The sequence below is a fragment of the Carassius carassius genome, chromosome 5 (genome assembly GCF_963082965.1).
Source record: "Carassius carassius chromosome 5, fCarCar2.1, whole genome shotgun sequence".
In the NCBI taxonomy this organism is placed as follows: Eukaryota; Metazoa; Chordata; class Actinopteri; order Cypriniformes; family Cyprinidae; genus Carassius; species Carassius carassius.
Window position 1 is genome coordinate 11,974,592 of NC_081759.1, and position 26,849 is coordinate 12,001,440.

Consider the following 26,849-nt stretch of genomic DNA (forward strand, 5'->3'; position numbering starts at 1 on the left):
GCTTGAAATGTCTTCTTTTAAACGAAAATATTCAAACCAAAATAAATGGGCTACTCTCTGATGATGAAATCCATATGAAATGTGCATTTCTTTCTGGCGTTCATGGCGAGTCTGCATCGTCAGCTTCATCTTTGCAGCGACACAGAAAACACCAGTTTATTACTAAACAATTAAATGACTCCTTGCATATTTTCGAACCAGCAGGCCATTCTGGGTTGAGCGAGACCCCATGGAATGAGCGAGCGGATCGGGATATTCAGAAATGCGCTCTCCGCTCAAATGCCCAATCCTAAATGGCTAAATGATAAAATGCCCAATCCTAAATACCAAATTCCCAATCCTAAATCCCCAAATGCCCAATCCTAAATCCTAAATCCTAAATGGCTAAATGACCAAATGCCCAACCCTAAATAGAAAATGTCCAATCCCAAATACAAAATACCCTATACTAAATACTAAATGCCCAATCCTAAATGCCAAATTAATTTTCGACTTGGAATTTAAGTTTCAAATTTAGATTTTTAGTTTTGGTTTAAGACTTTTAGTTTTAGACTTTTAGTTTATAATCTGACCAAATAATCCCTCCATACATGAGCTCTGATCAGAACAAACCCGAGCCTCAATGTCTGCTGACATTGCAGAAACAAAATAGATACAAATAGATATAGCCAGACTAGACTATTTTAGTACAAATTATGAGCTTACTGACGATTTTTTATAATTCTTGACAAAATAAAATTCTTGCCATGGAAACGGGGCGATCGACAACTCTGGCAAGCTGCAGCTCTGTTTCTTGCTGCTGATTTAACTGTTTCCGGTAAGTTTAGTAAATTAAAATTGCACAAATATCATATGCCCCTGTGCCTGACATCTCTCTTGCTTGTATTTGACCCACATCTGTTGAATTTACTTCATAGAAATGGTTTAGTGTTTTCGAACAAGTCCGTGAGGATCTTAACCGTTATCAGAGGAGGTAACGTATGCTAACTCCATAGACCACTTATAGAGCACATAGAGCTTTTATGAAGAGTTTGGGATTTTATTAACACATTTATGTGTAGATGAGAGGCATTGATAGTTCTGTAAAAGATTTGCTGGTAATTTTTCAATGGATGATTGAAAATAGGCTTTTTTATATAACCTAAATATACACTAACATTACCGTTAATCAGTGACGTCATTACATCAGCGTCACAGTTCAAACGCATTTTTATCTCGTCTAATGATAAACAAATATGGATAAAAACTGGTCAGGATATTTATTAAATACATATTCTTTCTCTTTTCTACATTTCTAGTAGCTTGGTTTCTTGTGATAAAACTGTCATTGTATACTGAATATTGTTGGCTCTGAGACAGATTACTTGTTATATTTCTAGATTCTTCTAGTGCTTGATGGCCTTCTGTATCCCATGATGAGCAAACCTCCTGTCCAACAACATCTCCAAGGCACACTGAACCATATGACTAGCAGGTTTACCCCAAACATACACTAATGCTATCCTTACCAATTTCTGAAATAGTATTACAATTTAAAATAGCAGTTTTCGGTGAAATGTAATTTATTTCTGTGATGTGCAGCTGTATTTTCAGCATCATTTCTCCAAGTCTTCAGTGTCACATGATCTTCAGAAATCATTCTAATATGATGATTTACTGATCAGAAACATTTCTGATTATTAACAATGTTGAAAACAGTTGTGCTGCTCAATATATGAATGTATATATATATATATATATAGAGAGAGAGAGAGAGAGAGAGAGAGAGATAGAGAGAGAGAGTCTTCTTGACCCTAACTTTTGATTAATTTAATATGTCCTTGCTGAATAAAAATAAGAATTTCTTTTTAAAAATGTAGTGTACATTACCATTTAGAGGTTTGGGGTCTATATAACAATCAAGCTTTAAAATAAATAAATAAACTCTATGCTGTTATAAACGGTTTACACAAAAATATAAAACAGAGCTGTTTTTTAACATTCATATTTATCAGAAGTGTTTCTTTGGCAAAAAGTAGTATATTATAATGATTTCTGTAGGATCATATGACGCTAAACACTGAAGTAATGATGCTGAAAAATCAGCTTTGATCTAAGCAATCAACTGACCCTTCTAAAAAAAATCCCCCTCCTTAAATGCTGTTGCTATGTCTGACAAGCCATGCTGCTCTCACAGTACACACCTTGTTCTCACACAGTGAAAAATACATTGTGGACCAAAGAGGAAACTGACAACACACTGACAGAAGAAGACAAGAGAAGGTCACTTCTGGTATGAAACAAGTTTTCAGCTTTCAAATTTGGCCCACTTTTTTTTTTTTTTTTTGAGAAATTCAAACAATAAATACTGTTTTGTGTTGTTTTAATGTGTTACAGATTGCTGTAGCGCTTCAAGCAGCACACATGAACCGATTGATTCATATTTAATTGAAGCACAAAATAAAAGATGTCACACGCCTTTATACAACATTTTTCAAGTTTAAGTCCACCGAAGTTAATCTACTCTCCTGTCTCCTCTACTGTATTTTCTGCACCATAAGGCGCACCGGATTATAAGGTGCAGTCTCAAAACAGTGAGTTTAGTTGAACTTTATTCTACTATTTAACAATACACTAACATTATTTTTTAATCAATCTTCTCCCACAGATCCATCAATGTCCTCATCTTCTGTGTCTGAATTGAACAACTGGGCAACAGCTTTTGAACAGGTTTCGCCATCAAACATGCCAGGTTCCCTCTCATCATGGTTGATCGCTGCCAGTGTACGTATTACGTCCCTGTGTCAGCGGGAAATGGTCCGACAGTCAGGTAAACAGAGCGCTTACCAAAGTCGCACAACAACATTTTTACAGATTTTGGAACTCAGTGCACACATAAGGCGCACCGGATTATCAGGTGCACGCATGATTTTTGAGAAAATGAAAGGCTCTTAGATGCACCTTATATTGTGGAAAATATGGTAATTTGTTTGTCAGGCAAGATGGCAGTATTGGCGTTATGATAGGTCAGATCACTTGTCAATCAAGCTCACTGTGAACGTTCAATGACATTTTAACATGTATTCACAAAGAAAACATCTCATAATGTTTCATTTCTGTTAAATGTGATGAAATAAATCATCTTTTGTGTGAAATATGAACAGCTATGCTAATCTTTCTCCTTTTGTTTTCCTGTTTCTCCAGCCTCGCGTGTGGAGACTTCAGAAGATGCCAGACCTCACAAAGATTTCAGATGATGGGAACTATAGATAAACATGCAAAGCTGCTAAATAATCCTTATATTGTAATCATTGCCCTAAAAGCAGGGTTCCTACGGGGTTTGGAAAAGTATGGAAAAGTATGGAATTTGTTTTGAGTATTTTCCAGGTCTGGAAAAGTATGGAAAAAATAAATAAGAGTATGGAAAAATATTTATGTTTCCAGACTATTGTCCCTATTTCGTTTTATAAATATAAAATTAAGAATTTCTAAATGTGTTTAATAAATATATAATATATACAATCTGTCATTTTTATGCCATTTGGATCAATCTGCCAGCGCTGCTGATCGTTTTTACACTTGATTTGCTGGAGTCTAGGTCTGCAGTGATTGGCTGTTATGTTGTTAGGCGGCAGTTGCCATCACAGCGCCCCTACCTCAAACTGCTTGACTAAAAACACCTGGAACCTTGTCCTTGATTTTTACATATGAGTGTGGACTTCACGGCAAACAAAATGGGAAAATGCAAGTTTTCCGAGGGCTGGCTTGCCAATCCTAAATATAAAGCCTGGTTAGCCAAAGACTTAAAATTTACAAAGAAAGCATCACAGCATCCACCACATAAAGTCTACGTTTATGGCCCAGACCAAGGTTGGACCAAGACTGACCACATCAAGTCACGAAGCCCATAATGTACCGATTGATTCAAGGTGAGCATTTGAACTATAGTCAGTCTAATGTTATCCTTTAATTAACTTACTACTTAACGTTAGCAGGAAGTCTAGAAAGCTGACGTCAGCTTATCAATTCATTAACGTTACCACACAAAGATAATTATGTGAATATAGTGTTGGTGAGAAGATAAAGGCCATTTCTAGAGGGAATATGGAGTATTTGGAGCTGCAGCAGTAGTCACATCTGTCAATTTATTATCAGGTGCGTTCACAAAGTGCAATTGCGTGACGCGGCGTGAGTGTTGTTTCTCTTTAATGTTACTGTTAGGCCTATATTTGATATTTTCTAGTGTATCAGTGTAACAAATTAAAGTTGTGTATTTTCATTTCGCAAAACGTCGATATTTACTAGAGTAGGATATCCAATCTGGGCCGTTGAATGAGCACGCGCATCCGCGTCACACAATCAAATAAGCAAAATATCGAGGGAGCACGCAATCATTAAGATTAGATTGTGTTTTGTTGTTAAGTGATCTATTATGACTAGGGAATTAATTCAATAACTGTTAGGCGTATAGCGTTATTCCTATTACACAAGTTTGTCTTTTTCACAAAATAAGTTGTATTTTGACCTTCGTTAAATGAACCAGTTCGCGCATCCGCGTCACTCAAACCAGCAACAGATAAGGGAGCGCATGACATGATCATTTAAATTCAACTTCAAAGATTATAGTATAAATCCGATGTGTCAGAGGTGAATATATATTCAGGTTATAAAGGGTTTAAGTTTGCTTATCATTCAACCATGTTGTCAGTTTGAGAGAACTAATGCATGTTGTAAACGTGAGTGGATCTGTAGAAAGAATAAATATTTACAGGTGACTGTACAATAGTAAACTATTAAATCTAACGTCAATGCTGAAAAAAAATTATATAATATGGTTGAATGAATACTTGGAGGACTTTGATGGACAACAACAATGTCTTACAAGGCTTTCTAATAAAATAATTTTATAGTGTCGCAAACATTATTATACTGGAGTGCATATCTTTTCATTATTTAAAAAAAAGCGACATCTTTTAACTACATTAGCAATTTAGGACAAATCAAATGCAGAGGTGGCAGAGAAGCTGCAACTGAAGTGACATTTAGATGTATACTGCAGCTCAGGTGGCATGAATACAGTTACGCTGCAGTTACAATTTCACAAATAATGTTATGTGATTAATGGTTTAAATATAATATATTTAGAATACAGAAATAGGAAATGTGGGGTGGGAAATACTTTAAAATATGAAACTGAAACCTCCATTAAAATGATTCGTTCATAATTCATTCATGGATGAAGCAAGTGAATACTGTTGTTATGAATAGATCATTGAATCATTGACTGACCCAATTTGTTAAATGCAGATTCAATTAATAACTAAACACTGTGTATTGCTTGTAGATGCAGTTGTTCTACTGAGCAAAACTAGAGCAAAACAGGACTCTTGTTTGTGTGATATTGCTTATTATGTGTATTATTTATTTATTATATTGTGTTATAAATATAAAAAATACAAGTCTCAGCCTCAAAGTTCACGCCCACAGACCATTGGTTGAAAGTCTGATGCATAAGGCACACAGAATCGGAAACACTTTGGGAGTTTCAAAGATGTAATCTGACATCATCGGTTCGTCATCTGATTTCCAGGTCACATTTGTTAACGGTCTGCCTGGAAGCTGGAAACAAGCTACTGTGACGCCAAAACCCCTCATATAAGAAGAAAGCTACATTTGTAAAAATTAGCGCTTATCAGGATAAACTATACGCTGGATTTTCAAAAGTATAATGTGACTTTCATGGCATAGACTCTTGGCGATTGAAGGATTTAATGGATGCACAGCAGTCTGTAATTTTAGGGACATCAACTTTACATTTTCACACCCTTAACATGACGCTGAACAAAACAAACTCTGATTGGCTGCTTTGAAAGCTGTAATAGCGCTCCGTCAGTCTGAAGGGCTAGCTACGTAATAATAATAACTGAATTTTATTGAAAGGATAGTCCCTTGAGATGTAACATCTCATTTTCAAGGGGGTCCTAAGAACATGAGCAAAATATACAGCACAAATAATAATAATACAACTACTAATAATAATAATACAACACCAAACCAAACAACTTTACAAACAAAACTACAAAAAACAAGACAAGACAAAACAAATGCTCAACCTGCTTCCCGCACCAACAAATCAGTTGGGATACAGTCTAAACATCATACATCATCAACATAAAGCCGAATAGTAATCGAAAATCTTCAAATTTATCTAAAGAAAAAAATAAATAAATAAATAAATAAATAAAAAAAATAAAAATATATATCAAAATTCAAAAACATGAACAAGTTATTTTAACATAAGAAAATAAAGATAACCTAAAGTGATAAAGGGAGGTAATAGATTTCAAAGAATCAGGAAGATTATTCCAATCAAAAGGGGCTTTATACTGAAATGACCTACGTCCGGCTACACTGAAAATTCTAGGAACAAGAAAAAAAGGATATTGTGTATGCCTAAGTGAGTAAGATGATCTATATGGAATCAAAATTTCACTCAAATAAAAAGGACAAACCAAATAAAAACATTTAAAAATAAACATAAACCAATGGAATTGTCTTCTAGATTTAAGATGCAACCAATTAAGCAAATCATACATATGACAATGATGAGTGCGATATGGACACCTTAACACAAATCTGCACAAAGAATTGTAAACAACATTAAGAGGCTTAAGATGAATATCATGGGTATTTTGATAAACAATACCACCATAATCAATAAGAGGTAATATTAACTGAGAAACAATTCTTTTCCTATCCTGAAATGTAAAACAGTTAATTGAACGATAAAGTGAACGTAGGCAATAATGTATTCTATTAACAATAGAATCTATATGGGGCTTAAAAGAAAGTTCAGAGTCAATCCAGAGGCCAAGATATTTAAATGAATCAACATTCATAAGAGATAGGCCGTCATCAAAAATAATATTCAAATCAAAAGTGTTGAAATGACAACGACGCGTCCCAAAAATCATGCAACAAGATTTCCTCTTATTTAACATAAGCATATTGTTATGACACCATTTTTGAACCACATTAAAATCAGATTGCAGAGAGTTCTTGATTTGAAACAGATCAGAGTTAGTGGTATAAATTACAGTGTCGTCAGCATAAAGATGTACAGAACAATTTAAGCATAACTGAGGTAAATCATTGGTAAAGATAGAGAAAAGCAATGGTCCAAGAGTGGAACCTTGTGGAACACCTTTTTCAACAATTACATAATCTGACTGATAACCCTGGAAAACAACACATTGACGTCTATTATGAAGATAAGCATTAAACCAAAGGAGAGCATCTCTACCTAAACCAATAGAATACAATTTGTCAAGAAGAAGATAATGATTGACCATATCAAAAGCCTTAGAAAAATCAATAAAAAAGGCACCTGTTGCTTGGCCTTTGTCAAAGGATGAAAACACATCATTTGAGAATTTTAAAAGAGCAGTTGTAGTAGAAAAATTAGGTCTGAAGCCTGACTGTACCGGAGATAGAATATTTAATGAATTAATAAATGATGATAATGGATAAAAAATTAGTTTCTCAAAAATTTTTGCAATAGAGCAAATAATAGAGATTGGACGATAAGATGAGAGATCAGATGAGTCACCGCTTTTGAACAAAGGAGTAACTCTCGCACATTTCCATATAGACGGAACAGAGCAAGTAGACAATGACAAATTAAATAAATCTGCAAGAGGATACATTAATACATGAGCAGGATATTTAATAAATTTAGCTTCTACACCATCAGGACCAGCACTACTATTTGTTTTTAGATTGCATATAACATAGTAAACATCAACAGGCATAATCTTCTTAAAGGAAAATGAACCGTTTGCAGTAATTGGATTCAAATAAGCATCAGTATAGAAATCAGAACACTGAGAGTCGCAAATTGAGGAAAAATGTTGATTAAAAGCTTGAGAAATAAGTGAAGGGTCAGAAATAGTTTCATTATTAAATGTAATGTTTTTAATCAAACTTTTTTCAGATTTATTCAAAAGATTATTCAACTGATTCCAAAACTGTTTAGGGTTATGAAAGTCCTGAGAAAAACGGTCTTTATAATAATTGGCTTTTGCATTCCTTGTTTCCAACTTACATAAATTCCTCAAATATCTATAGTTTTCCCAATCGATGGGATCCCTAGATGACCGGTGTTTAGCCCATGCTTTATCCCTTTGCTTAAAAAGTTTAATAAGATTAGAACTGATCCAAGGTAAATGTCTGCCTCTGACTCTAACAGTTTTCATCGGAGCATGTTTATTTATTATATTTGTAACCTCAGAATGAAAAAAATTCAGAGCATCCTCAACAAATGGAATTAACTGAAACCTATCCCAATTTATATCAATTAGGTCTTGAATAAAATGATCAACGTTCATATTTTTGCACTGTCTCTCTTATGTATTTAGATGGAGAACTTGGAGTTTTAATTTTCCAGACACAATATATAATCGAGTGATCACTTAAACAGTCTTACAGTACACCAGATTTAATTATCCTTTCAGGATTAGTAACAAGTATCCAATCCAGCAAAGATGAAGAACGAGAATCAACTCTGGTGGGCTCATTAATTAACTGACTCAGATTTATACTACCAAACAAATTTCTATCATTAACAGAGGAACGGTCCAACCAGTTTTTATTAAAGTCACCCAAAATAATCAATTCATTGTGTTTCTCAAGAGAATTAATAGTTGACAGAATACACATCGTAGACTCAGACGGAGCAGAGGGTGGCCTATAAATATTACCAATAGTTAATTTTTTGTTAACATGAAAAGTAACTTTCACAAAAAGACACTCAAAATTAACAGGATCAATGTTCGGAATAACACATTCTGAAACTAAATTTACAGAAACATAAGTTGCCACCCCACCACCTCTAGAGGCTCTATCAGATCTATACAAAACATAATCGTCAATTTTAAACTCATCATCGGAAATATTGCTATGTAACCATGTTTCTGATAAAGTAATAATAGAAGGTTTATAAAGAAAAACCCAGGCTCTAAAGAGATCAATTTTTGAGACAAGACTCCTAATATTAAGGTGAATAACCTTTAAACCTTTAACCAATTCAATTGCACCAATAAAAACAATAATTCAGCCAGTCAACTAATGAATTAAAGAAAAAAGGTAAGAGCGGAGAAAAAATTAACAAATTGAGCAAATACACAAACACTACACATTGACTATATACACATAAACAAACAAACCACATAAAAAAGGGGGGGGGGGGGGGGGAGTACATTGAAAATCGAAAAAATAAAGCATAAGCACATGCCCGAGATTCAAACTGCAGCGAGAATATTATGAAAGAGGACCAAACATTTTTAAATTCGAATAAACAAAATATACATAATACATCACACCAAATTTTATTTAATTCCATAGATTTTACCATTCTGTAACGAATAATTAGACCAAATAAATAGTCTATTTTTCTAGAAGAAGAAAAAAGAGATAATAAAACAAAGAAAAAAAAAGTTAGCTACTTACAGAGCAGAGAATAGGCTACAATAATCATGGAGATGAGACTACTGTGACTACTGTGACTACTACGTGTGACTACTGTTGCATGCATGGGGTCTGTTTTTTTAGAGGATAAATCTGGTAGCAAAATAATCATGTTTCAACCCTGTTCTCTACTAAATGTGCTGAAACTGTTTTTATTGTAGTGTCACAGCTACAACGTCATCCGGTAGTTCAATGAGAACCTTTGTGAGTGGGCCAGAAGTTCTGTCTGCTGAAGTGTACTGGGCACTTGATGTCATGGAAAAGCATGGTTCCTTCAACAGCTGTTCTGGGAAGGGTGACCTTTTTCATCTTATGTTTCCAGACAGCAACATTGCTGCTAAGTTCACATGTGGGGAGGACAAAGCAGCTTACCTGACAACATTTGGAATTGCACCACATTTCTCATCACTACTTTTGTCAAAAGTGAAATGTGCTAGTGACTATGTTCTACTTTTTGATGAGAGTTTGAACCACCCCCTCCAGTCAAAACAGTTAGATGTGCACATTCGCTTTTGGGATGCAGATCATGTTAGCACAAGATTCTTTGACTCTCACTTTCTCGGCCATGCATGACCTCTACAAACCACTACGCACCAACTGCAACACTGTTGGGATTCATGGCATATTGCAGCTATCAATTTAAAGCTGGTAGCAGTAAAACCACTTGGGACATTGAGCACACTCTGAGTTGTCTTTATTGGCTTTTTAAGGACTCCCCAGCCAGGCGTGATGATTACAGCAAAGTAACAGGTTCAACTGTTTTCCCTTTTAAGTACTGTCAGCATAGATGGCTTGAAAATGTCACAGTGTTAGAAAGAGCCATTACAATATGGCCACAGATCCAGACATACATTGCTAATGTTAAGGCCTCTAAGATACCACATCCAAAAAACAAGTCTTTTGAGTCTGTTGAGAAGGCATGCACTGACCCCATGTTTTTGGTAAAAGCCAACATCTTCCTCTCAGTTGCGCAAGAATGCCAGCCTTTTCTAATAAAGTATCAAACTGACAAGCCCATGCTACCATTCCTGGCAGATGATCTTTTTACTACATTTATGCACTTTCTCCGGAGATTTGTCAAAGACGATGTACTTAAGAGGATGAAGACTGCAGTAAAGCTCTTCTCAGAAGACTTCACAGATCGATCAAATCACAAAGATGCCTCCCTTATCAACATAGGATTTGTTGCAGACAAACAACTTTCAGAGCTGAGGGTGAGGAAGAATGTTTCTGAGCTAGATGTTCTTACAGTTAGAAAAGAGACCAAGGAGTTCCTTGTCACAGCTGTGACAAAGCTGCTAGAGAAATGCCCTCTGAAGTACACACTGGTTAGAAACTTGGCATGGCTGGATCCACAGAAGATAAAAGAGAAGTCTGGCCTTTGTGAGAAACAACTGAGGCTGTGCCTGCAAATCATCTCCAGTGCTGGGAAAGTCAGAGAGAACAAGTGTGACACAATCCTCAACCAGTTCAGAGACTTTGCTGTGGTCTGCAAAATGAGTGAAGATGCCTCAGAGTGGCCCACTGGTGCACACTCCGGACTAGACACATTCTTTCATGCACAGCTAGCAAAAGATCATGCATTCAAAGATCTGTGGGAAATTGTCCAAAAGGTTCTTCTGCTTTCCCATGGTCAGGCTTCTGTGGAAAGAGGGTTCTCTATTAATAAGAACATTACTGTTCCAAACATGAAGGAGAGAACCTTGATTGCCCAGTGGGTAATAGTAGACCACCTGCACCATGTGGGTGGGGTAGCTAATGTAGGGATGACCAAAGAACTACTACAGTCTGCTGGCTGTGCAAGAAAGAGATACCATGCATACCTTGATGAGGAAAAAAAAGAGGGAGCACACACAACAAACAAAAAAACGGCAAATATTACAGGATGAGGTGGACCAAATGAAGATGAAGAAAAGATAGCTTCACAACAACATAAATGCACTTCTGACATCTGCAGATGAACTTGCAATTGAAGCAGAAGCCAGTGACAATATCTCTGTGCTTGCAAAATCAAATGCCCTTAGGAAAGCTGCAAAGGATAAAGAACAAGAGCTACTGAAATATGACAAAAACATTGAAATGAAAATCAGTGAAATGAAAAACTTGTAGCCTAGCCATGGCAGTAAAGGTCAGACCTGTGTGTTCCTTCCTTTTCACAGTTCAACAGTGGTTAACACAGCACTTTGTAGTTTGAGAAAGCTAGTTGGGTTTGAGGATAAAACAGAGTCAATGGTGGATTTCTTAAAGGAATAGTACACCCAAAATTGGGCATTTATTCACCCCCATGTCTTTCAAAACCATAAGACTTTATTATATTAACACAAATTAATATATAAATCTTTTTAAATCTGAGAGATTTCAGTCCCTTTATTAAAGGACTAGTTCACCCCAAAATGAAAATGTCCTAATCATTTACTCACCTCAATGCCAAGATATCCATGTCTTTCTTTCTTCAGTGAAAAATATATTAAGTTTTTGAGCAACCAACTGAGTTGGTTGCCATCTTGGATGGCATTGGGTTGAGTAAATGATTCGGACATTTTCATTTTGAGGTGAACTAATCCTTTAAATATCTTAATGTGTCCAAGATTTCCAAGATTAACAAAAGTCTTATTAGTTGAGAATGACATGAGGGTAAGTAAATGATGATAGAAATTTCATTTAAATGAATAACCCTTTAAAAAAATTGTGACTGATTTAGCATTTTAATTGTTAAGGTCACAAAAGGCAATATTTTGATATAGGATTTCTAAATATTTTATTTATAATTAGCCTATTGCTTAAACAGTCTTTACAAGTTTGCTGTACCTAACAGCCAATTAAGCATTGTCAATTGACTTTAGCTCTATTTTCTAATTTTCTGGTTAATTGTACATGAACATCCCTTCTGTTTCTGTAGGGGGTTACAGATATTTAAATGTACAAAATTACAAATATGAATAACATTGCTCTGATTTAGCATTGCAGTTTTAATAAAATGCTGTGCTTTGAACTTGACTGGGTTTGGTGTTAAATTGACTTGTACAAGCAACAGTAGCTACAATTTTCAAATTTACAAATTTAACATGATAGCCTAGATAGAGGTTTTGACTCAGAGTGTAACATACTTGTCGGCACCAATAGCATTGTGGGTAAGCGCGTCGCCATGTAGCGCTGTTGTGCTTCGGGAGACCCGAGTTCGGGTCTTGGCTCATGGACTTTTTCCAATCCCGCCCCCCTCTCTCTCCCACCTTACTTCCTGTCTAGCCACTTTCCTATCCTAATAAAAGGCAAAAACCCCAATACTAAATCTTTAGAATATAACATACTTGTTAGCAGTTGAGTTTTAAAACAATTTATCAGAACAAGTCAAATATGGTCGGAAAAATCTGTAGGGAAGTCTGGAAATTTGAGTCTGGAAAAGTATGGAATTTTGAAATGAAAATTGTGTAGGAACCCTGTAAAAGGTAAGTTTGCAGGCTGATTTAAGGTGTGCTCCTACATTTTCTGCTTGTACTCCTATGTATTTATGATACAAATGTAAATGACTGTAAATGAACATAAAAAGCTGTTGCATGCCTTTCTCATAAGCACTCGTCTGTTAGCAATGTTAATTTATTTAACAATGTTATTACTGAGATCATAAAAAAAGTAATTGTGACGAGTGGGGTGAGGCCGAGAGCCGTGGGAACGGAGCGAAGCCAGTGGAGTGATTGGGAAATGAGTAGTGATGGGTATCGAAAACCGGTTCCATTTTAGAATCGGGTATTTGATAAGACGCGTGCATTTCGATTCTGCTTAACGATTCCAGCGTTTGAATTCCAATTTGATTAAAATAAGATTAAGTGCAGGAACGGAAAGAATTTGCGCCCTGTTTGTGTGCAGCGTGCATGAAGCGCAAGCGGAGCACAGAGAGCAGCAGTCGCACTGTGGGTTCCCGGTTTGTGTCCGTTCTTTGACTGTTCCATGTATTTCCACTGTAGAAAAGGTGGTTCAGAGTCGAAACTGACTTCTTTCATATTTGTCGACCAATATACAGAAAACTACATCAGTATATCATCATTAACACAGCCGTTTTTGTCTTACGTGAACATGAACAGATGAGAAAGAAAACACACATGTACAGTGTTTTTGCTTAAAGAGACAACAGCCTAATCGCGCTGCCTGTCATTAATGTTAATCAAAGAACAAAAGAAAACCATTCACTGATCTTGACTGAATGTATTTAATAACTTTAATTGATTAATCTTTATTTTATTTATAAAAAGAAAACTAAGAAAAAAGCAGTGTTTTTAAACTTTTAATTACGGTTTCTGTACCTGAATTTTTTTTTAGTTGTATTTATTTATGATATTGCTTATTGATTTGTTTGTTCCTATCTTATTACTGACTGTTTACTTGTCTTTAACACTTTAATATTTGAAATGTAAATTAATCTAGTTGTTTTTGCTATGGTATTTTTTTTTTTTAAGCACAGGCAAAATTCCTCCTGCAGTTTTTTGTAGGCTGCTGATTTTTGCTCATGTTATTCAGCTGCAACAGAATGCTTTGTAAAAAGACAGAATACATGTTTGACATCTAAATGTTTGACTTTATTTTATATATTGGATTTTTTATCTTATTGGAATCTAAACTAGGAATCGATAAGAATTGGAATCAATAAGCAGAATCGGAATTGATAAAATTCAACTGATACACAACCCTAGAAATGAGGGACACCTGCTCCACTCACCGGTCTCGCATCCCACGGAGGAGATCGGAGGGATACAAAAGAGGAGCGATGACAGTGAAGGATGAGAGAGGACCAGGCCTGGACTTTATTTTGTGTTTGTGCGTGACATTCGTCTGCGAGGGGCTGGCGCGATGTTTTGTCTTTATTTCATTATTAAAGCTCTGTTTGATTGTCCGCCGGTTCCCGTCTCCCCCTTTCTGAGATTGTGAAGTTTGTATGCCGTTACAGTAATATTGTGACTTTATTAAACGATCCTCTACGAAAATACAGTTTCACAGTGTTATCAATGTACTTTCAGGGAGGAACTTGTCAGCAAATCTACTTCACAGCACATCAGTGAAAGCAGTTGACAGTTACAGACGCGTGTTGGATCAGGGTCAGATCTGAATTCTGCAGGTAGGTAGATCTCCAGGAACAGGATTGTACAGACCTGTTATATTGGTAATGTATGATGGATTTTGTTTTTATTGCAGGTTTCCTGGGATGACCATTGAAGAGATCAGCACATCAGATGTTGGCCTGGACAGCTGTACCTACAGTACACCACACTGACTTCTTTGCATGGATAGCTGACTACTACTATTATGTTCTGTGAAGGTACACTGTAAACCCAAATGCTCAAAATAATTAAATTGATTGAGTAGCATAAACTTAATTTTCCAAAAAAGTTCTACTAACTCAAGTAGTTTGGGTTTGTGTGACTTTTTTTTTATAGTTTTTGAGTGATTTAAAATTATTATTTTTGAATAAGTGAAACAACTTGCTCATTAAGTAAGTGCCACTTAGGAGTATAATTTAACTTTTTTTTTTTATTTTTTTTTTTAGTTGTTTAAACATGATGTCTGCATATGACATTAGTCAACTTTAATCAACTTTAGTCAACTTTTAAAGTGTGTGTGTGTGTGTGTGGTGAAGCAATTTGTCATCTTTAATTAAATTATATACATATAAATAAGTTAAAATAAAAAAAAAAAACTTCATTCGACTAATGAAGCTTGGGTCTTCATGAATTCAGCTTTAAAAATGATTTTGCAAGAAAAATATTCAATTCAAATTTTACATACACAAACATTAATGTTAACACTAACCAGAACAGCTGTTTTAATGTGTGCACAAAATAGAATATTCTATTATATAATATATATATTTTATATATACAGTATTATATATAGAATGGGCCTTAAAAAAAATGCCAAAAACGTTTCCGTTGACGTAAGGGTCAATATTTTATTGGCTTACAAGGCTAACATGCTCCAAGGTCAGTGTGAGACTTTTGCGACGTTGCGGGAACGCGCAACGCTTGGATAACGTTTGCTTTGGTGCCACAAAATACTGCAGTGAGTGAGGAGGATCTCAGCTTCAAGCTGTCGGCAGTTATCACGGTAAGTGTTAAATGCATTTTAAACAGGGGCTTATCTAGTGAACAGTTGCAGCAGTTTATTCTAGAAAAAACTTTAAATAGCGTTCACCAGTTACGTATATTTACATTCAAAAGGAATGGATGTCTTGCAAGGAATAACTGATGAAATAGGCCTGAAAAAAAAAAAAACTATGAACGGCGAATGGGCGAAGCATATTACACATGAGCTAACTTATCATTTTCGAACGGATCATAGTCTATATTTCCGCTTGCACAACTTACGAGACAATTTAACTTTGCCTAACGTTCCATTTGTTTTATTTAAAGACATTAGGCGCTTAGATTGTTATGTCCACACATAACACGCGATTTAAAAATAAACATCCGTTGCTAATTTTGTCTGGTGTGCAAAAACACTATATAACTTGGAAAATATACTTTTCCCAATGTGTTGACGTGCCACTGATAGGCAAATTGGGGAGTTGGAGAGCACGTGCCATTGCAGAAATGTGCCTTGAAACCGTCTGAACACTTTCATATATTTTAAGTCTAATATGGCAAAATGATGTAGACCTGTTACGCGTTCAAGTTTTTACTGATGACATCTGTTTTGACATATAAACACTGTGGTCCACAACTATCACATTCTGGCTTAATATTTAACAGCTGCAACTGTCTATTATATAGTAGTCCCCTTTAAGTTACATCAACATAACTTTTTTTTCAGATTTGTTTCATTACTGGATAAATAATTCCAATCTCTCACAAATTATTCAGTGAGAATTCATATTTAATGGTTACTTGTCGGCACCTATTGGCGTAACAACGTAATTGTTCCATGCAAATTGTGATCTTTCAGAATATAGATTGCAGTTTCAATCGAGACCTTTTAACAATTAATCGTGCAGCTCAAGTGGTAGCTGTATTCTCTGGTCATGATCATGTAATCTGTTTGTTGAATTGTACTCGGATAATTAAACTGTTTTTTTTTTTTGGAGCTATACACTTTCTAACATTAATTTTGTTTTTCTTTCAGGTTGTTGGCTTCAATATGATTTGGCAGTGTAAGTTGTGTTCAGCTTCTTTTACTGACAGACTGCAAATATTTAAGTACTACAGACTTCAGCATAGCCACTTTTCCAGTGTATGCCCCCTTCCATGCATCTACAATTATTGCATGTGTACATTTAAGACATTTAATAGTCTTAGAACTCATTTGGCAAGATGTCACACTCACCAATTTGGCAGTAGTGCAGAACACTGTCAGCAGTCTCTGTTGTTTAAATGCCCTTTATGCCCATTTCAGCAGCATTTTTCTGAATCTGTTGTCTTTTGCCATCTTAGAAGGCATTTAAGAAATCATGAAACAGTGGCTTGCCCATATAAGGATTGTAGCTTTACCACTAATGTGTACTCTACATTCAATTCTCATAAAAGTAGATCACACCAAGCAAGTGTTTCGTCAGACTTTCAAAATGACATTGTCAGTGAAGTTGTTCAACCCAGTATTCCTGCAGTTGATGGTGATTTGAATGAAGAACCTTCAGGCATAGATGAGGATCCAATGGGGGATGATGGTGTGTGTGACACTGACAAACTAAAACAACATCTCAGAATGAATTTATCTTCCTTATTTCTGAAGATGCAGGCAATCCTCCATGTCTCAAACACAGCTACCTAGGAAATAGTGGAGCATTTAAAGTCGTGGTCTAATGGTTAGAGAGTCGGACTCCCAATCGAAGGGTTGTGAGTTCGAGTCTCAGGCCGGCAGGAATTGTGGGTGGGGGGAGTGCATGTACAGTTCTCTCTCCACCTTCAATACCATGACTTAGGTGCCCTTGAGCAAGGCACCGAACCCTCCAACTGCTCCCCGGGCGCTGCAGCATTAATGGCTGCCCACTGCTCCGGGTGTGTGTTCACAGTGTGTGTGTGTTCACTGCTCTGTGTGTGTGCACTTCGGATGGGTTAAATGCAGAGCACGAATTCTGAGTATGGGTCACCATACTTGGCTGAATGTCACTTCACTTCACTTCACTTCACTTCAAATCAGGTCTGCTTTCTTATCTCAGCCTTTGATCAAGGAGGAAATTAAAGATATATTGCAGAGAAATGGTTGCAATTTGGCAGAATCTGCACTGGATGAGGTTGTAAGTGGAGCTATGGACTCTAATGTTATATTTACTAGTACTTCTAATGGTGCAGAGTTATCCACATCGAAGTGCAGAAAAGTCTTTTTTGAGCACAGTTAGCCATGTGTAATGCCAGTTGAGTATCAGCTGGAGCAACTTGGACATTCCATAATGTATGTTCCTATCCTTCGAATGATTCAAGAGTTGTTTAAGAACACAGACATTTTAAAAATAATTACTGATCCAAATACCAATTCTGGTCAATATGCATCATGCTGCAATGGCTCTTATTTCCTTGAAAATGAATTATTTTCAACCGGTGATCTCATTTTACCACTCCAGCTATATATTGATGATCTTGAAATTGCCAACCGACTTGGCACATCACGTAAAATTCACAAACTTTGTGCTGTTTACTGGGCATTTGCCAATATGCCACCAAAACACAGATCAACTTTACACAATATACAGCTAGCATTGCTTGCAAAAGTGACAGACATCCATAAGCATGGGTATGCAGCTGTACTTGCTCCATTATTACGTGATGTTCATATTCTTGAACAGGATGGTGTCTTTATTGAAAGAGCTGATCGCAATGTCAAAGGTACCATCTTTTGTGTTTTTGCTGACAATCTAGCCGCCCATGGATTAAGTGGCTTTGTGGAGTCATTTAAAGAAGGCTATGTTTGCAGATTCTGCTTGGCCACAAGAGAACAGTTTAAAGCAACTTGAAGCCAGGCAGTTTTCTCAAAGAACCAAAGACAGCCATGACCTTCATGTACAAAACCTTCTGGAAAGTGACACTAGGTCCAACCACTTTGGTGTTAAAGCTAGTTGTGTCTTGCGTGACTCCCTGGATTACTTTCATCCAATCACAGGCTTTCCTCCAGATGTACTTCATGATCTTCTGGAAGGAATAGTTCCTGTGGAGCTTTCTCTCTGCATTAAGACTATGATCCAGATGAAGTACTTCACTTTAGAGTATTTGAACCAAAAGATTGCATCATTCCCATATCAGCACACTGATAAAGTGGATAGACCTCATCCAATTCCCAAAACATTTTTGTCTCGACGAACGATAGGAGGGAATGGACATGAAAATGCAACTCTGCTCCGACTGCTTCCATTACTTGTAGGCAGTGTAGTACCAGAAGGTGATGGTGCATGGACAGTTTTGATGGAACTGAAAGAGGTAGTGCAGTTAGCATTATGCCCATCATTTACTGATGAAACCTTAGACTATTTTCAGTCCAAAATCAGTGATCATAAGCAAGTACTGCTGAAAACGTTCCCAGAGTTTAACCTTCGTCCTAAACATCACTACGTGGAGCATTACCCCACCATGATCAAGTGCTTTGGGCCCCTGGTGCATGTTTGGACAATGCGATTTGAGGCCAAACACCGTTTTTTTAAACGAGTGGTGCATGACGCTCAAAACTTCAAAAATATTTTGAAGACAATGGCAGTCAGACACCAACACATGATGGCATACCATTTTGCTGCCCCATCATTTTTCAACCCTGAAACACAAGCGTCCAGTGTTGACTCTGTTCTGGTTTCAGCTCTACCAGAAGTAGCTCAGCTACACATCAGAATACTAACAACTAGTGACACAGTCTACCAGACATCAAAGGTTACCATCAATGGCACAGACTATGTCTGTGGAATGTTTTTGTCTGTCGGAGAGAGTGGTGGACTACCTAGGTTTTGCAGAGTAGAACACATCTACCTTGTCAATAGCACCATTTCATTCCTTTGTTCTGATTGTGAGTCCTGGTTTTTAGAACATCTTGGATCCTATGAGCTGTCACCTTCACAGACAAGTCTGTCAATCCACCTAACATCTGACTTAAACGATTCAGTCCCTCTCTCTGCATACGAGGTAGAAGGCTCGCTTCTGTTGACACCCAAGAGAATCATACAAATAAAACAAGCCAGTGGTGAGTATTTTTCATGAATCAATTACTATTTTTATTACGGTGTTATCTAGCAGTATATAATCTGTGTATTTTAATAAGTATTTATACATGCCAATCTTTTGATTTCCATCAGCATAATGGCAGCTGTATCTCCATAATCCATGAGACTTCGTGTTGTTGAGCCAGACCGGGCTAGAAAATTAAAACTCAGTTCACGACCAGCCTCTGTTGATGCACTGATTGCTGTTATAAAAGAACAGCTGGAAATATACCTTGACTTCAGTTTAAAATATGAAGACCCCGACTTTGATGGAAAACTTATTTCCCTCTCTGACATTGATGAGTTGCCACAGAAAGCTGTTGTGCATGTGTCATTTGAGCAAGATTCCAGCTCTGTTGCATCAACAGAAACAATTTCAAGTGTATCATCCTCAGAACGTGGGAAAAGATGGCCTTCACATATTTTTCCAATTCCCACATTTTCTTTTGACGTTGAACTGAAACTTTGGGAAGGTAATGCCGAATTTGAGAAGAACAACAAGCACCTTCAGTTAACAAGAGACATCAAACATGACATTTTAGAAAAGCTAGCATCTGTGATGTATGGCTACAAGGCTTATCCCAGTGATAAGGAGATAGCAATGGTAGCTGAGGCTCTTGTGGTAAAACATCCTTGCTTGAAAGAAGCAGGATCTCAGACTGGCTGGAATGGGTGAAAAAATAGCCTCAAATTTAAGATGGGGAACTATAGAAGCAAGATGAGAAGGGCTGGATGTCCAGAGATCACTGTAAATGCTGGAAAAAGAAGTGCAATGAATCCTGACAATGAATCTTCACATTCAAATATTAAAAGACCCAAACGAGCAGAAGTAAACTTTTTTGCCCAACTTTCCCCAAGGAGAAAATCCCTCAACTCTTGAACAGTTGAGACAGAAAATTGTTGATGAAATGAAGAAAGCTGAGAAGAACTTACCACTTATAAAAAAAGATGATGCAAACCACCTTTGCTCTGCGGCGACAGACCATAGTGAAGACATGCCCACCAGTAAAAGAGCTAATGGAACTCTGGCCTGCACTCAAAATGGAATCTGAGGTAATGTGGGGTAACACTGTTTGTCCTGTTATTGCTTTCTTGATAACATGTACCACATTCAGGGGATGTTTTCTGTGAGGGGGTAGTAGATTAACCAGGTTCACATAATGAACATGGCTGTGTTCTCTGTCTGTCCTTGTTTTAAAATGTAGGTGTATGCAGAGTTCCAACGGATTACAAACGAGAACCTGCCCAAAATGGTAAATGGTAAATGGACTGCATTTATATAGCGCTTTCAACAGACCACATGGCCATCCAAAGCGCTTTACAATTTGCCTCACATTCACCCATTCATACACTCATTCACACACCGACTGCGGTGTCTGCCATTCAAGGCGCCATCCAGCTCGTCGGGAGCAGCTGCCCAACACATTTTACTCTGAGCTTGACCGATGAGCTTGATTGATTGATGACCCTGTTCAGACAGAAAGCATCCAGAACCGGGAAGACATCAGATACTTTAACTGAAATCCTAAGAATCCATGATGACCAGGTAAAAATATTGTTGTACATTTTAAAGGCTAAAACTTAATTAAAATATTAAAGTTTGAAAACGTTAGAAAATGTTGATGATTCAAATGAGCTTTGAACACTACAACTTGCCCTTTTTTTTTTTTTTTTGGTATTTGTATATCTGATTGTATTGTTTAAAATTTACAGTTTAGTTATGTACATGTCGTAGGACGGTCAGTACAGTGGCTAAACAGGCAGCAAAAAAAATGTCAAAACTTCAAAAATGTCCATGGAAAAGTTTTCATTTTAATTCAGGGTGCCACGAATTCCAAAAAGGTGCAACAAAGTCCAAAGCAAAAAGTCCATTGTAAATCCAAAACAAAAAGTCCACTGTAAATCCAAGTTTAACTTCAGAAAACAATTAACAAAACAAAAACAAAACTGTTCAAAGTCAATATTTGACAAAAACAAAGAAAAACACAAAGGGAAAAAATAGTTACATGGTTGGCTACTAATCCAACGAAGCACACCTTCCCTCTCCCTTCCAAACATTTCATCTGTTCTTTTATAGTTTTGACCACCTACTTCCTTTTCAAACTGACCAATCATAACTCTTCATCAGTTACTAGCTGTACAATTAATGTTTCACAGTGTACTTACAATCTTACAAACAGTACTTATATAATATATGTAGTTTAACAAGTTACATTAATATTTAGAAACTTTCAAACACATACACCGTCATGACATTTAGGTCTAAATATTCTTAATAGACCAACTCCTCCCCTTCAGGATGTCATATAATCTGTTTCCTGTTCGCGGGCCCCTCCTACTAGGCATTTCCAGGAACCGGTAAGACAAAGAAACAAACATTAATATACAAACAGATTTTGTACAACTTCACCTGCATGCTCCACTTTGATGACAGTCACCATGGAATGTGCACCTTTCATGTGACTGCCACTACAGTAAAACAAACAAAATAAAGATCTTACAAAACCATGTGGAGTGTGGTTCTTTGTATTAGCACATGTGTGCTACATCACATTTCTCCCTTTCACCCCTTCTGGATAGTCTAAATTAGACAAACGGGATAAATAATCAGCGATAAGATTTTTCTTACCCGGGCAGTGCTCAATTGTAAACACATAAGGCTGGAGAGTCAGACACCAGCGCAGTATCCTTGAATTACTGTTCTGCATGGTTTGCATCCATTTCAGTGCACGATGATCAGTTCTTAAGGTGAATTCACGGCCGAGCAAGTAATACCGCAGGGAGTCCACAGCCCATTTAATGGCAAGTCCTTCCTTCTCAATGGTTGAGTATTTCCGCTCTCTTCCAAAGAGTTTTCTGCTCAGGAATATCACCGGCCTCTCCTCATTAGCCTCTCCTTGGGCCAGCACTGCTCCCAGGCCAACATCCGAAGCATCAACCTGTACAATAAATCTTTCAGAGAAATTAGGACTCTGCAGTACTGGTTCATGGCATAACAAGTCTTTAAGTGAATTGAAGGCTTCTTCACACTCACTCGTCCAACAAAATTTAGCAGGACTCTTTTTGGTCAGATCTGTCAGAGGTGTAGCCAGTGATGCAAAGTGGGGAATAAATCGGCGGTACCAACCGATTAAACCAAGAAAGGACCTCACCTGTTTTTTCGTTTGTGGGCGAGTAATGTTTTGGATCGCCTTAAGCTTTTCCACTTGTGGCTTGATCTGTCCATGTCCCAGTAAGTACCCCAAATACCTCACTTCCGTCTGAGCCCATGCACATTTTGTGGTGTTGATCGTGAGCCCAGCTTCCTCAAGCCTCTTCATAATATCAGCCAGATGGCGTAGATGTTCTTGCCAAGACCCACTGTATATCACCACATCATCAAGATATGCGGCTGCATACTGCTCACATCCCGCAAGAACACGGTCCATCAATCTTTGGAACGTGGCCGGTGCTCCATGTAACCCAAAGGGCATGACCGTATACTGATATAACCCTGTGGGAGATCGAAAAGCAGTGTAGGGCTTGCAAGACTGATCAAGGGGCACTTGCCAATATCCTTTACAGAAATCTAAAGTAGTCATATAGGATGCTTTACCAAGTCTCTCAATCAACTCGTCAATACGAGGCATTGGATAAGAATCAAAACATGATACACTGTTCAGTTTTCTGAAGTCGGTGCAGAACCGAATTCCTCCATCCTTTTTAGGGACCAGTAGTATGGGACTTGACCACTCACTGTTAGAAGGTTCTATAATCCCCATTTCCAGCATGGCTGCCACTTCAGTCTTTAACTGTTCCACCATCTTCTCCGGGACTCGATAGGGTTTTTGCCGAACAGGAGTAGTGTCTTTCAGGATGATATTGTGCGTGAGGAGCTCGGTACGGCCCGGTCTTTCCTGGAAAAGAGAGGGAAAAGTTTGAAGTACCTCAGTTGTTGGTGTTGATGATTATTCAAATGTGCAGAACATCCAGGAGCCTTCTGTGGTGATCGGACTGGTTCCATATCGGTTTCATCCTCTTCCTCCACTATAGCCCTCACCATCATCGCTTGGTCTTTAGCATCTGTAGGACCATTGAAATCAGACACCCTCTCCTTGAATTCCCTCAGGAGATTAGCATGAAGGACCTGCTTAGGCTGCTTCCTTTCGGGACACAAAATCTCATAGGTTACTGGGCCCAGTTTTCGTGTCACGACATATGGACCCTGCCACTTGGCCAACAATTTGCTGGTACCTGATGGTAGCAGTACCAGAACTTTCTGTCCTGGTTTTAAGTCCCTTTCCCTGGCATGTGTGTTGTACCATACCTTTTGCCTTTGTTGAGCAGCAGACAAATTTTCTCTAGCCATAGTCCTAAAGTTCTCCAACTTGTCTCTCATCTGTAATATATATGAAGCGATACTGCGCTGGGCTGGTTCCTCTGCTGTCCAAGCCTCTTTGAGCACATCCAGGGGGCCACGAACTTGCCTGCCAAACAAAAGCTCAAAGGGGGAGAAACCAGTTGAGCATTGCGGGACCTCTCTATAGGCAAATAGCAAAAAAGGAAGCCATTTATCCCAATCCCTCCCCGACTCATCAACAAACTTCTTAAGCATGTTCTTCAATGTACCGTTGAATCGTTCTACTAAGCCATCTGTTTGAGGGTGAAATGGTGTAGTTCTGATTCCCTTAATGCCTAACTGTTTGTACAGTAGCTTCATCAGTTTAGCCATAAAATTTGTTCCCTGATCAGTGAGAATTTCAGAAGGAACCCCAACTCTTGCAATCAAATCAACTAAACATCTCACAATGTGCTTAACTTGAATTGAACGCAATGGGTACACCTCTGGATACCTAGTAGCATAGTCACAGATCACCAATGCATATTGGTGACCCATACTGCTCTTCACCAATGGACCTATGATATCCATCCCTATACGGTCAAATGGAATCCCAATAATCGGCAGAGGTTGCAGATAACTTCTATCAGCTTTACGCACAGGTGCTACCATTTGACATTCAGAACAAGTTTTACAGTATTCTTGCACATCTTGATACATTTTTGGCCAATAAAATCGTTGACTGACTCGCTCGTATGTTTTCTGTTGGCCGAAATGTCCTGACCAAGGGATGGAATGCCCCAGATGTAAAATCATCTGATGCAGTGTTTTAGGTATTACTAGTCTCGGGTTCTCTATGTCAGCCAGGTACAAAAGATTGTTCTTCAAAATGTACCGGTCGTCCCCCCCTAACTTTGGTACCCCCTCAGGCTTGCCATCTACCTCACACACCTTTTGAAACAGGGGTTGTAGAGTAACATCTGCTTTTTGCAACTCCCTAAAATTATCAGGAATCTGCCAACGGGAGTTAATCAACTCAGATTCAGGGTGGTCAGGAAAATGGGGTAAACTCCCTTGTATCTTATCCTTCCCCCTATGCTTTTCTTGCCGTCTCTGTCTTTTAGTTTTTTTGTCCTTCCCCACACTAGAAAACAAATCATCATCAGCATTAGGAAGGGGTTGCAAACCTTTGGTCTGAGACCGTGTAACCACTGCACACATTTTGGATGCTAAAGTAACCCAATCAGTTAAACAAGGAAAATCTTCCCCGATCACAACATCATAGGCTAGTTTCTCAACCACCCCCACCCTTAACAGGTATGCCTGTTCTTCGATCACTACCGAGACATCAGCAGTAGGATAGATTTTTTTATCCCCATGTACACATCCCAAACATACGGTATCTTCGTAGTTCAACATTTCACCATTCAACAAGTCAGATTTCACCAGAGTTTGTGTACTACCTGTATCAACCAAAGCCTGAGCAGTTTGACCATTAACGGTTACCGTTATGAGGTGACTATGTTTCCCTGTAGATTTTGTCGATTCACCAAAGCACTCATTCCTGGGAACATAACACAAGTTAGTTACTTTGGGTTTTCTTAAGGGACAAAGTGAAGCCTTATGTCCTGGTTGTTGACAATAGAAACAAATGAAAGAAGCATTCGAATTTTTCCCAGGCAGTCCCACAGTCTTATCAATAGGTTCCTCCACCTTACCCTTCCCCACAGTCACAGTCCCTTTGATGGTTCGTGGTAGATCTCGATGTGCAGCCATGTACCTCTCAGCCAACCTTGCAGCTTCCTCGCCAGTCTGTGGTTGGTTTTCTTTGACCCAGACTCTCACGTCGGGACGCAATACTCGTAAATACTGTTCCCGTATGACAGTTTCTCCCAACTGTTCTTTGCTCTTCGTTTCGGGTCGCATCCACCTTTTATACAAACCCTTGATGCGATGGTATGACTCTCTTACACTCTCTCCGATTGGTACCGCAAGGCTCCTGAAACGCAGGCGATAGGTCTCCTCAGACACGTTGTATTTGGCCAGGACCGCAGCCTTGATGTCATCATAGGAACCGGAGCGTAGTTCGTCCATACCCGCATAGGCCTCCAAAGCTTTTCCTGTTAATAAAGTTACCATTCGTGCAGCCCACTCATCGGCTGGCCAACCCCACGTTCTAGCAATGCGCTCGAACCGCACAAAGAAGCTCTCCACATCCTCACCTTCTACAAAATCAGGAATTCGTGGTTCATGATAGCGTCTAAAAGGTGCTGCCTGTGGTGCTGCCGGTGGTGCTGCCGGTGGTAGAGGCATAACTGGCATATGGTCTTCAAGTTGGCCTTGAGGAGGTTCTGAAAGGAATGATCTTCTTCCTGCTGCCTGTGGAAGTGTTTTGGGTGTTGGTAATGGGTAGTGAGTATGTTGGCTTAACTGTTCAATTGATTCCCACCCTGTCTTGGGTTTCTGGAACACAGCAGCCTTTAAACCAGTCAATTCATCAAATAGTATCTTTTCATTCCTTTGTTGCTGTTGCATAAACTTCCTCATTTCCAAAAAAAATTCTTGACCTACCCCAATAGTCTCTGCTTCATCACGGGGTGTACTGAATTTACTGGTCTTGGGTCTCACCACAGGTTCAGTTTCAGAATATAAGTCCGTCACAGCTTCTTCAGGTGCCCCAGCCACATAATCCAAATCACCAACCTGAGCTTCAACAGTGTCCTCCTCCCCTTCAGAAAACAGGTTTGGGTGAGCTCGGGTAATCCTTTGAGGGCCTCCTTGTCCTCTAGTAGCCATCTTGAGGTTTGTCGATTCCTTCTACTGCAAGTTACTCCACAAAGACGTTATTTATCCCACTTCTGACACCAT

General features: G+C 38.1%; 1 protein-coding gene and 1 long non-coding RNA gene across 3 annotated transcripts; both read left to right on the forward strand.

Annotated features, from left to right (window-relative positions):
• The first annotated feature begins 894 nt into the window (after positions 1-894).
• Positions 895-3,297, forward strand: LOC132140287 (uncharacterized). The gene is made up of 4 exons (XR_009433760.1): positions 895-973; positions 1,380-1,474; positions 2,199-2,272; positions 2,648-3,297. It is a non-coding gene; the product is annotated as an uncharacterized LOC132140287 (long non-coding RNA).
• Positions 3,298-15,415: 12,118 nt separating this feature from the next.
• Positions 15,416-20,425, forward strand: LOC132140792 (uncharacterized). 2 transcript variants are annotated; one of them, XR_009433831.1, is made up of 4 exons: positions 15,416-15,597; positions 16,612-16,639; positions 19,489-19,644; positions 19,757-20,425. XR_009433831.1 is itself a non-coding variant. In XM_059549775.1 (2 exons), the coding sequence occupies exons 1-2, from the start codon at positions 18,387-18,389 to the stop codon at positions 19,759-19,761; spliced, it is 1,263 nt and encodes a 420-aa protein (XP_059405758.1). In that variant the 5' UTR covers positions 17,648-18,386; the 3' UTR covers positions 19,762-20,425. The 2 variants fall into 2 exon arrangements, 1 of the variants encoding a protein (XP_059405758.1); XM_059549775.1 differs by lacking the exons at positions 15,416-15,597; positions 16,612-16,639 and having other exon boundaries at positions 17,648-19,644.
• Positions 20,426-26,849: the final 6,424 nt, after the last annotated feature.

What these genes read in the sequence shown, in the direction of transcription:
- LOC132140792 (XM_059549775.1), top strand. Translation starts at nt 18,387, where the DNA reads ATGTTTGCAGATTCTGCTTGGCCACAAGAGAACAGTTTAAAGCAACTT.